Source organism: Hylobates moloch, unplaced genomic scaffold (genome assembly GCF_009828535.3).
Source record: "Hylobates moloch isolate HMO894 unplaced genomic scaffold, HMol_V3 SCAFFOLD_13, whole genome shotgun sequence".
Taxonomy (NCBI): domain Eukaryota; kingdom Metazoa; phylum Chordata; class Mammalia; order Primates; family Hylobatidae; genus Hylobates; species Hylobates moloch.
In genome coordinates this window covers 40,799,810-40,812,041 of record NW_026652288.1, presented here as the reverse complement: position 1 = coordinate 40,812,041, position 12,232 = coordinate 40,799,810, and the positions used below count along the sequence as shown (strand labels likewise).

General features: G+C 38.3%; 1 protein-coding gene across 3 annotated transcripts in view; it reads left to right on the top strand.

The window, feature by feature from the left end:
* The window catches only part of TBK1 (TANK binding kinase 1), a 54,733-nt gene extending 42,762 nt beyond the window's left edge, over window positions 1-11,971 (top strand). The window contains exons 15-21 of one of the 3 annotated variants that reach the window (XM_058426437.1): window positions 51-127; window positions 717-756; window positions 1,297-1,398; window positions 1,511-1,607; window positions 2,016-2,122; window positions 2,336-2,407; window positions 11,869-11,971. In XM_058426437.1, the coding sequence (XP_058282420.1) occupies window positions 51-127; window positions 717-756; window positions 1,297-1,398; window positions 1,511-1,607; window positions 2,016-2,122; window positions 2,336-2,407; window positions 11,869-11,917 (544 nt within the window). In that variant the 3' untranslated portion in view covers window positions 11,918-11,971. The other 2 variants (XM_032173157.2, XM_058426436.1) reach the window with 2 other exon arrangements.
* The last annotated feature ends 261 nt before the right edge of the window (window positions 11,972-12,232 follow it).

Below are 12,232 nucleotides of genomic sequence, written 5' to 3'. Positions count from 1 at the left end.
TTTTTCACATTGACTCAGTTAATTTATTTGAGTTTTTCTTCCTTAAATAGTGTAGAAAAACTACAAGTCCTGTTAAATTGCATGACAGAGATTTACTATCAGTTCAAAAAAGACAAAGCAGAACGTAGTAAGTAAAATTTGCTATTTCTTAATTTAATAAATCCCTCTTAGTAATTAGTTATAATACAGTTTAATTTGGTATATCTGTAAGGGTAGCTTCTTAAGCTGTTTTTTTCAGAGATGTGATTCTGTCAGGAAAAAGGTTGATTGTGTTAAAAAAAAAAAAAAAAAACTATCCTTAAAATCAACCTTTTGAATACTTTAAATCAGGGTTGTGAACACCAGAACCTCTAAAGGGCCAGGCAGGTAACAGAAAGGAATGAGATTGGCCAGTGGGGACTCATCTACAGGGGAGAGCCACTACTCAGATTCACCAAAGGTATTGCCCAGTCTTCCCATTTCTCAAAAAAAGCTAGAAATACAGAATTTGTTAGAAATATCTTGATTTTTAAATGTTAACTGTTAATTGTTTTTTACATTGTTATTTACAGACCAAATAAAAGCATCTGTGGGCCATAAGTAGCCCATGAGCCACAAATCTATGACATCTGCTTCAGACTCTTAGCCTTTTTGAAGCAATAATCTCAAAAGAAAATATATTGTGTATAATGTTGTGATTCTATATTAACAACAGTAATATATTTTCCTATTTCTAGGATTAGCTTATAATGAAGAACAAATCCACAAATTTGATAAGTAAGTATCCAGATTATGTTTAATAGTTATTTTTCGTGCTATTTTGTTTATCTTTATTAGTATGATTCTTCTTACAGTTGAAATTAATTACAATTAAAAAATACATTTTAATCTTGATTTTACAGGATTGTTACAATATGTAGACATTTTTGAGGTTCACGCATCTGCTCCCTAATTGGGAAGTTACCATGATGGGAGAAGGACGGGGGAGAAAGATTACCATTTCAGTCCGTCAGCTTCTGCCTCATATGCTCTGATTACAGGACAGATAATAGAGTACATAGGCGAGGGCAGACTCAACCACTGTCTTAATTTTAACCTCATTCAATAGGCATTTTTTTACATCCATTTTGAACCTTCTCTTTATCTTCTTGCTGCTATAATGTCTATCTTAGAAACGTTTACTTTCTCCTGTAAATATTCTAAAGCCACAACAATCATTATAGGAAACAGATACATTTCATATATTTGAAAATTTCTAAATATTGAAAGTAGAAACAGTGACATTGGTTTAAGCCTCTGATTATTTCTAAATTACAGGCAAAAACTGTATTACCATGCAACAAAAGCTATGACGCACTTTACAGATGAATGTGTTAAAAAGTACGAGGCATTTTTGAATAAGTCAGAAGAATGGATAAGGTGAGTAAACTTCTTTTGGAGTGATTAGTGGTTGACTGCACAATATAAACGTACATTTGAAGTAAGAATGCTTCACTAGACTGCATATCAGTTGATTCTTTTTGGTTTTCAGAAAGATGCTTCATCTTAGGAAACAGTTATTATCTCTGACTAATCAGTGTTTTGATATTGAAGAAGAAGTATCAAAATATCAAGAATATACTAATGAGGTAGGTACAGCTATCAAGGAAAAATTAAAATTCTTCTCAGTTTATAACTGATAGTGATTGACAAGGGAGAAATGGGATAGAATGTGCCTACATTCATTTCCACCCACCAATTTTTAATACGTATTTTGAGCCAAGTTTTAAGAATGTAGATGTTTTATAACTAAAAACAGCTGATAAACCGTCCTTTTATCAACTATAAGAAAAGTTTCTTTCTTAAAAGGGTGTTGATTTAAGTATTGTATCATTGATAGTTTTGAAATCAAAATTTAAAGTTTTTTTAAAGGACTTTTTAAAAGCTGTGACACTTGATGTCAGATCTGTAGATGTCAGATCTGTAGTAAGTACTTTTGTTCTGTGATTAATGTGGGGTTTTTTTTTCTTTCTTTTTTTTTTTTTTTGATGTTTTAGTTACAAGAAACTCTGCCTCAGAAAATGTTTACGACTTCCAGTGGAATCAAGCATAGCATGACCCCAATTTATCCAAGTTCTAACACATTAGTAGAAATGACTCTTGGGTAAGAAACTCATCATTTGGAAACTGTAGTGTTTCCATTTGCTTTCACTGCAGTTTGTGCTTTTACTCTTACATTTTGAAATTTTTTATGTTTGTTGTAATACAATGTTTAATAAGGTTATTTATTGACCAGCTAAAAGAAAATAAAACATAAACATCATTCTAAAACATTTGCATATTGTTTTTGAGCAAAGCTGCTTGTTTATTTTAATAGTATGAAGAAATTAAAGGAAGAGATGGAAGGGGTGGTTAAAGAACTTGCTGAAAATAACCACATTTTAGAAAGGTGAGTAATGCAAAAATAATTACTGTGATTTTCTGTGCAATTGAGTTCATTCACAGCTGTACTTACATCTTCCTGTATCAATAGATTCAGCAGTGCTGTAAAGGGTCATAAAGTCAGAACTCATGTTTTTCTCTCTATGATTGTGTATTTGTGATGCCTTTTAATGGTTGATTAGTTCCATTTTATAGAAGCACTGGTTAATCGAATTACTTGCTTATTTGAATCAGTTTGTAAAGATCAAACTCTATTTACATTATTTTTATAACTTAATTCATTGGAATCATAATTTTCAATTTGGTGAATCAGAGTTGCTTTTTAAGATACCAGCACTTTGGTGCTGAGTAGCTTACAGGGTCCTCTGCACACCTCCTTGCAGGTGAAAGCCATAGGTAAATGCAGTACTTTGAGGAGTTAGGTGTCTGCTTATTATCTGCAAAATCCTAATAGATAAGGCCAAAAGAGATTTTCAGCCTGCAGAGGCAATAAAGCAATTTTTGGATGGCTGTTTTCCTTATCCTGATTCCTCAGAGAAATTAAGTCATATTTGGCTCTGTAATAGAACCTTTTCTTTTTCAAGCCCTTAGATGCTCCTCTACAGGTTCTCAAACCCTTGTAATGCTAATAAAAATATTTCACATTTGGCTAGGCACGGTGGCTCACACCTGTAATCCTAGCACTTCGGGAAGCCAAGGCAGACAGATTGCCTGAGCTCAGGAGTTCAAGACCAGCCTAGGCAACATGGCAAAACCCTGTCTCTACCAAAAATACAAAAATTAGCTGGGCATGGTGGTGCACACCTGTAATCCCAGCTACTGGGGAGGCTGAGGCACGAGAATCACCTGAATCTGGGAGGTGGAGGTTGCAGTCAGCCGAGATCACACCACTGCACTCCAGCCTGGGCGACAGGTGAGACTGTGTCTCAAAAAAAAAAAAAAAAAAAAAAAAAATGGATACGGAATTTTTGGGTCAGAGAGTATGTCAATCTAAATTTTGTTGGGTTTTACTAATTTTATTCTTTTTTTTTTTTTTTTTTTTTTTTTTACCCGAGACGGAGTTTCGCTGTTGCCCAGGCTGGAGTCCAATGGCGTGATCTCAGCTCACTGCAACCTCTGCCTCCCAGGTTCAAGTGATTCTCCTGCCTCAGCCTCCTGAGTAGCTGGGATTACAGGCGCCCACCACCACACCCAGCTAGTTTTTTGTATTTTTAGTAGAGATGGGGTTTCACCATGTTGGCCATGCTGGTCTTGAACTCCTGACCTCAGGTGATCCACCTGCGTCAGCCTCCCAAAGTGCTGGGATTACAGGCATGAGCCACTGCACCCGGCCAATTTTGTTCTTTAAAAGGGTGCATGTTATAGTCCTAAACAGATAAAACCTATGCATTTGGCAACATTGAATGTATAACATCTTTTAAACGTTTGCCAATTTGTTTAGTAAAAACCGAGATCTTATTTTAATTTATATTTCTGTGGTTTATAGTGATGTCAAACATCGTTTAATATGTTTGTTCAATTTTAATTTTGGGGGGGAGTTACTCATTAACTTTAAAAAATATTTTTCTTGTTTATAGTAATTATCTAACTTTTATAGTATCCAGTTTACAGTTTCTTCAGAACTTTAGCTAAATCCTTTTAGGCTTAAAGATCACCAAGTAGAAGAGACTATAAAGATGTGCCTTTTTTTTTTTTTTTTTGAGATGGAGTCTTGCTGTGTCACCAGGCGGGAGTGCAGTGGCGCGATCTTGGCTCACTGCAACCTCCACCTCCCGAGTTCAAGCGTTTCTCCTGCCTCAGCCTCCCGAGTAGCTAGGACTATAGGTGCATGCCACCATGCCCAGCTAATTTTTGTATTTTTAGTAGAGACAGGGTTTCACCATGTTGGCCAGGATGGTCTCAATCTTTTGACCTGGTGATCCACCTGCCTCGGCCTCCCTAAGTGCTGGGACTACAGGCGTGAGCCACCGCGCCCAGCCCAAGATGTGCTTTTAACAAACTTTTATATTTAACTACTTATGCCTTGTGGAATAAAATCCCAACTTCCTAAACCACATTTAGTAAGTCAGTTCCTCCTGTGTTTTATTTGCAGGTTTCTTGACAATGTATAGGTGATATAACATGGCATAATCTTAACGTAAATGTTAAGTGACAAAACTAGTAATGGAAGCCAGATTTTGTTCCGAGTATTATACTACTCTGTCTCCATGTGGATAACTCACTATCACTTCAAATTTTTTTTTTAATCTAAAATCATCTGTCCCAACTCAGTTTTCCCTCTACTCTCCTTATCCTGTTCGAAGGTACCACCTTTCTCCTACTCCCTTAAACATACATTATTTTAGACACTTAATCTTCTTTATACCCTCTCAACAAGTTTGGCTACCATATTTCCCCTCGTCACCCTCATTCAGATTTCCTTTCCCTTTCATATGTGATACATGGTAATAACCTATTTTTTTCTTAACCCCAAGCTCTTCCCATCTGTCATGGGTATTACAGCCAAAATCATCTCTCAGAATACTGATGTAATCGTATGACTTCTTTGGCTCAAAAGTTTCTAAACTCCTGTTACCTAAAAAGTCAAGTCTAAATTTATACTTCGATTCAAAGAGTATAATAGTCTGGTTCCAGCCTGTTCACCCAACTTTACTTCCCACTGCTCCCCAAAATAACATTGTGTTCTAGCAAGGTATCATTTCTCAGCTTCCCTTGGGTATGTCACACTCGCAGCTCGGTATCTTTTTTTTTTTTTTTCTTTTTGAGACAAAGTCTCACTCTATCACCCAGGCTAGAGTGTGGTGGCACGATCTTGGCTCACTGCAACCTCTGCCTCCCGGGTTCAAGCAATTCTCCTGCCTCAGCCTCCTGAGTAGCTGGGACTATAGGCACACGCCACCACACCCAGCTAATTTTTGTATTTTTAGTAGAGAAGGAGTTTTGCCATATTGGCCAGGCTGGTCCCAAACTCGTGACCTCAAGTGATCTGCCTGCCTCAACCTCCCAAAGTGCTGGGATTACAGGCATGAGCCACTGTGCCCTGCCCCTACTCTATCTTAGTTTATAAATCCCACCCCACCAGAAAGAAATTATCCAGTTCTTACTGACAGTTTCTTAATTACATCATTACATCGGTTTTTCATGTATTTATGATAATACCATGCTATTCCAGTAAGAAATAGAACAAATCATAGTTACTTAAACTCTTTAAAAATAAATAGCTATTTATTCCTCTGAAAAGTATTTTAAGGTTGGGGACCTTTATACATAAATACAACTTTTGAGATTACCTTTTTTCTTTGTGTGTGTGTTTTAGGTTTGGCTCTTTAACCATGGATGGTGGCCTTCGCAACGTTGACTGTCTTTAGCTTTCTAATAGAAGTTTAAGAAAAGTTTCCGTTTGCACAAGAAAATAACGCTTGGGCATTAAATGAATGCCTTTATAGATAGTCACTTGTTTCTACAGTTCAGTATTTGATGTGGTCATGTAAATATGTACAATATTGTAAATACATAAAAAATATATAAATTTTTGGCTGCTGTGAAGATGTAATTTTATCTTTTAACATTTGTAATTATATGAGGAAATTTGACCTCAGTGAGCATGAGAAGAAAGCCATGACCGACCAATATGTTGACATACTGATCCTCTACTCTGAGTGGGGCTAAATAAGTTATTTTCTCTGACTGCCTACTGGAAATATTTTTAAGTGGAACCAAAATAGGCATCCTTACAAATCAGGAAGACTGAGTTGATACATTTGTAAATGGGAGAACGGTGGCTACTGTGAGTGGGGAGCAGAACCGCACCACTGTTATACTGGGATAACAATTTTTTTGAGAAGGATAAAGTGGCATTATTTTATTTTACAAGATGCCCAGATCCCAGTTATCCTTGTATCCATGTAATTTCAGATGAATTATTAAGCAAACATTTTAAAGTGAATTCATTATTAAAAACTATTCATTTTTTTCCTTTGGCCATAAATGTGTAATTGTCATTAAAATTCTAAGGTCATTTCAACTGTTTTAAGCTGTATATTTCTTTAATTCTGCTTACTATTTCATGGAAAAAATAAATTTCTCAAATTTTAGTGTAAAGAGTTCATGTGTTTCTTTGTATCCAGTTTGTGAAACAAAAGTTATCTTTTGAAAGTAACAATATAGATGATAATCATAAACTACTCTCAGAGTATTGGATGTAGGGACAATTTTGTGTCTCTTCTAAACCCACTAATTCTAAATTTAGTATAGAAGTTCTTTCATATACTTAGGCTATACAAATTGAAAAGGAACATTTTCTTTTTTTTCTTTTCCTTTTTTTCTTTTTTTGAGACAAGAGTCTCGCTCTGTTGCTCAGGCTGGAGTACAGTGGTGTGATCTCTGCTCACTGCAACCTCAGCCTCCGAGGTTCAAGCCATTCTCCTGCCTCAGCCTCACAAGTAGCTGGGATTACAGGCGTGCGCCACCGCGCCTGGCTAATTTTTGTATTTTTAGTAGTGATGAGGTTTCACCACGTTGGTCAGTCTCAAATTCCTGGCCTCAAGTGATCCACCCGCCTCAACTTCCCAAAGTGCTGGGATTAGAGGGGTGAGTCACCACACCCAGCCGAAAAGGAACATTTTCTCTGAAAAATCTACCCAGAGTTCTAGAGTAAGGGATTGTGCTCAGCAAGAAATTATTTCATCCAACAGGACGTTTCTTTCTTTTGGTTTTAGTTTCTGGCTTTTCAGACTGGTGAAGTGTGATTACATAAAACCTGCATATCATAAAAATAACATATCCTAAAGAGAAATAAATTTGTCTACCAAGAACATCAGTAACTTCATCAGTTTTAAGAAATGAGAAGATTAGGATCTTAAGTGAGATTATGATGCATTATTGTAGTGGAGAATTTTAAGCGTCATATGTACACATAACAAATAAATGCAAGGGTGAATGCCTTTATTTAAATAATACAGTTATCCACTGTCAGTTACCTGTTTAGTTTGAGAGTGTGTGGGGCAAGGAAGTATTTAATACCTCTTTATTTTAATTTTCCATTCGACCGTCTAATATGGGTATCTTGTATAGTTTAAAAGCTTATGTCACTGAATATTAGGCAAAATGTTACTCAAATTATGTGATTATTTGATATATTTGCCAATGTAGTTTTTATTTCAGCACCTCTAGCAAACAGTACCAATAAATAGAACCTTTATGTGGAGATTGTATTTTTATTAATAGTATTGATAGGAATATATCTATTCCACAGTAGTATTTTTTTTTCTTTTTTTTGGTTTTTTTTTTTGAGATGGAGTCTCACTCTGTCGCCCAGGCTGGAGTGCAGTGGCGCAATCTCGGCTCACTGCAAGCTCCGCCTCCCGGGTTCACGCCATTCTCCTGCCTCAGCCTCTCCGAGTAGCTGGGACTACAGGCACCCGCCACCACGCCCGGCTAATTTTTTTGTATTTTTAGTAGAGACGGGGTTTCACCGTGGTCTCGATCTCCTGACCTCGTGATTTGCCCGCCTCAGCCTCCCAAAGTGCTGGGATTACAAGCTTGAGCCACCGCACCCGGCCCACAGTAGTATTTTTTAAGATTTACTCTTTTATTTCCCCCTTACAGTGACATGGAAGAGAAGCATTCTTGCTTACAGTATTTTACCCTCAAAAATGCATCCTCATTCAAAACATTTATTTTTCAAAATATTTTAAATAAATAAATGCATGGTGATACCAGTCTGCTAATGTTCAGTGACTATTTAAATGAAATTAGCTTTAAAATAAGTTGTATCTTCACTTTAGTAGCTTTTAAAAAATACTATAATGTTTCGAAAAGATAGCAATTAATGGTATAAAAATAGTATATATAACAAATAGAAGATGGGTGTGATGGCTCATGTCTGTAATCTCAGCGCTTTGGGAGGCTGAGGCAGGGATATCACCTGAGATCAGGAATTCTAGACCAGCCTGGGCAACATAGCAAGAGCCCTGCCTCTACAAAAAAAAAAAAAAAAATTTTTTTTTTAATTGGCCAGGCACGGTGGCATGTGCCACAGTCCCAGCTACTCAGAGGCTGAGCTGCGAAGACTGCTTCAGTCCAGGAGTTAAAGGTTACAGTGAGCTATGATTGCCAGCCTGGGTGGCAGAGAGGGACCCTGTCTCAAAAAATTTAAAAAAAATAGAAGAGTTAGTAGATGTAACTCTTAGCATAAAACAAGTTATAGTACTGACAGCAGAAAAAATAAAAGTGAAATATGTGAATATAAAGTATATCAAAAGAGATAGCTTTGGCCAGGTGCAGTGGCTTACGCGTGTAATCCCAGCACTTTGGGAGGCCAAGGCAGGCGGATCACCTGAAGTCAGGAGTTCGAGACCAGCCTGGCCAACATGGTGAAACCCTGTCTCTACTAAAAATACAAAAGTTAGCTGGGCATGGTGGCAGGCGCCTGTAATCCCAGCTACTCGGGAGGCTGAGGCAAGAGAAACACTTGGACCTGGGAGGCGGAGGTTGCAGTGAGCCAAGATTGTGCCACTGCACTCCAGCCTGGGCAACAAGAGTGAGACTTTGTCTCAAAAAAAAAAAAAAGGGGGGGATAGCTTCAAGTAAAATAAACAGGAATGTAAGGTTAGGAAAGAAATGGGAAAAATAATTCCATTAAGTGTCCTAAAATTTGAGCTTCCGGCAGGGCACAGTGGCTCATGCCTGTAATCCTAGCACTTTGGGAGGCTGAGGTGGGCCGATCACCTGAGATTGGGAGTTCGAGACCAGCCTGGCCAACATGGTGAAACCCCGTCTCTACTAAAAATAAAAAATTAGGCCAAGTGCAGTGGCTCACGCCTGTAATCCCAGCACTTTGGGAGGCTGAGGCAGGTGGATCACGAGGTCAACAGATCAAGACCATCCTGACCAACATGGTGAAACCCCTTCTCTACTAAAAATACAAAAATTAGCCGGGCATGGTGGTGTGCACCTGTAGTCCCAGCTACTTGGGAGGCTGAGGCAGGAGAATTGCTTGAACCTGGGAGGCAGAGTTGCAGTGAGCTGACATTGTGCCAACCGCACTCCAGCCTGGCAACACAGCAAGACTCCGTCTCAAAAAAATAATAATAATAAATAAATAATTAGCTGGGTGTAGTGGCATGCACCTGTAGTCCCAGCTACTCGGGAGGCTGAGGCAGGAGAATCACTTGAACCCGAGAGGCGGAGGTTGCAGTGAGCTGAGATCGCGCCTGGGCAACGGAGTGAGACTCCATCTCAAAAAAAAAAAAAAAGAAAAAAATTTAGCTGCCATTATTTTGGAGGTTACCAAATTATTGGCTTATGGACCTGATTATGCCATGTCAAAAGAAATGCTTCTTACATATTAAAAAAACAACATTTCTTTACAAATGTAGTGTCTTTATCAATAAATTCTCCAGAAAAAAATTACAGTAATCCTGAACTTTTTATGATTGTTTTTCTTTGGTTTTTGTTTTTTGCAATAGTGTTTACCTTTTGTGGTGATCTGTGTTAAAAGTAAGAGATATATTGTTTAGAATTAAGAAAGGGACTATCAGTAGGAATAAGGACTCTCAACTGAAATGTCAACAATTTATTCCCCTTTCAGAATTACAGCCACCACCAGGGCTAGTCTTTTTTTTTTTTTTTTTTTTGAGATGGGAGTTTCACTCTTGTTGCCCAGGCTGGAGTGCAATGGCACAGTCTCAGCTCACTGCAACCTCCACCTCCCAGGTTCAAGTGATTCTCCTGCCTCAGCCTCCCAAGTAACTGAAATTACAGGTGCCCACCAGCATGCCCGGCTAATTTTTGTATTTCTATTAGAGATGGGGTTTCACCATGTTGGTCAGGCTGGTCTCAAACTCCTGACCTCGGGTTATCCGCCTGCCTCAGCCTCCCAAAGTGCTGGGATTACAGGCATGAGCCACTGCACCCGGCCAAGAGCTAGTGTTTTGTTTCTAATTTCACCTCACTCAGATGTGTTTTATATGTTGTGCTTTGTCTTTGAGGAAGTGCTGCAGAAAATTTACAATTACTCAAATTTTTGAAACTGAGAAGTGCTGGGGCAGACACACACAGTTGAAGGGAAAAACATTTAAAGAAATCTTAACAGTACTGTTTTAGCTGGATTCTCCACCCCACATCCCACTTTTAAGAAGACCTGAAAAACTCTTACACTGTTGTTTGAGTTAGACTTGCTCCCCACTTGTCACTTATAAGAAGAATCAAAGTCCAAATTCCTAAGAAATACTGAAAATGGAATAGAAAACAAAAACATCTGATCTGGAAATAAAAACTGACAATATAATAATATCCGTTGTTTATCTTTAGAGAGTAAATCAGCTCCAAAAATTTGCTGTGGCATATAAAAAGCAAGCCCAAATATTATATCAGGCTGTTTAAGCAACTTAGCTCCTAAATGAATATATGAATAAGTTTATTTCTTTTGACATAAACAGAGTGCGCAAGGACCAACTGTTAGACATAGTCTCAGGATTGATGATGGGAACCTCAGTACGAGCTGCGTGGTAGACAACTAGGCATTGATGTCTGCTGAAATGCTGAAATGGATTCAATAATGTTAGAAGTTCTAGAGAATTGTTCAATAAATGGTTAAAGATCAAAAAAGGACCCTGGGGGAAAATGTTCTTTTGCACCTTTTTTTTTTTTGAGACAGAGTCTCGCTCTGTCACCCAGGCTGGAGTGCAGTAGTGCTATCATAGCTCACTGCAGCTTCCATCTTCTGGATTCTAGCAGTCCTCCCACCTCAGCCTCCTGAGTAGCTGGGACTATAAGTACATGCCACCACGCCCAGCTTTTTTTTTTTTTTTTTTTTTTTTTTTGTGGAGACAGCATCTCACTTTGTTGCCTAGGCTGGTCTTGAACTCCTGGGCTCAAGCAATCCTCCCACCTCAGCCTCCCAAAGTGCTGGGATTACAGGTGGGAGCCCTTGTGCCTGGCCCTTTTACACATTTTTTGACTCATAAGAACTAATTTCTTTTTCTGGGATAAATTCCTGCTAAAGTTTCAAATAGGTTTCATTTTTCCAGTAAAAAAATGCACAAAACAAATGGGATCAAGTCTACGGCTTTAGGAGACTGCTCGTCCATCACCACTAAGTCCTGCAAGTTACCGCTGACAATTGTGTTGGAAGCTGAGTTAGTGGATACTGTGTTTTTTCACTCCTCTATGAAAATAATTGTGTTTTTGTGAACGAGGTCAGGAGGTCCATGCTTGAAAATTACCAAGTGTTACATTAGGTTAGAGCTTCTCTTAAGAAAGCTTAAAACTCTTTCTTTAGAAAGAACATCTATTAATACAGTTTCCAGTTATGAGGGCCAAGGTCTAAAGGACAAGCCAAAAGAATGACAGAGGAAGGGGATTTAGGGCTAACAGGTGGTCCCCAGACATATTGGCTGAAAGGCAGTTCACAGCTAAAGTGTCATATGTGGGTGTTACTGTGCTCCTCATCCATGCTCTCTGCAGCGAGTTGTTCTGGAACACTCCTGGTTCTCGCTATGGCCATAAGAAGTGACTTTCATGAGACCTTCAGAAGAATAGCCCGGCTCTTTTACTGGTTCCCCAAATCACTGACCTGCTCAAAGAATCGGAAATCCAAGCTGCTCTGGAGCCAAGGTGGGGGTAAGTTACCTCAGGCTAATGCCTTATTTCAAATCCATTTTTTTCTGTTACATTTTAAAATGGAGCCTCCCTCGAGTGGGCGGGGAGGAGTGGGAAAGAAAAGTCTTGAAGCCTTTAAAAGGTATTATTCCACTTGGTCATCTGGAGGGATAATTGACAGAAAATAAAATTAAGCATTTTGAGGCTGAAGTATTAGAAGCCATGAACA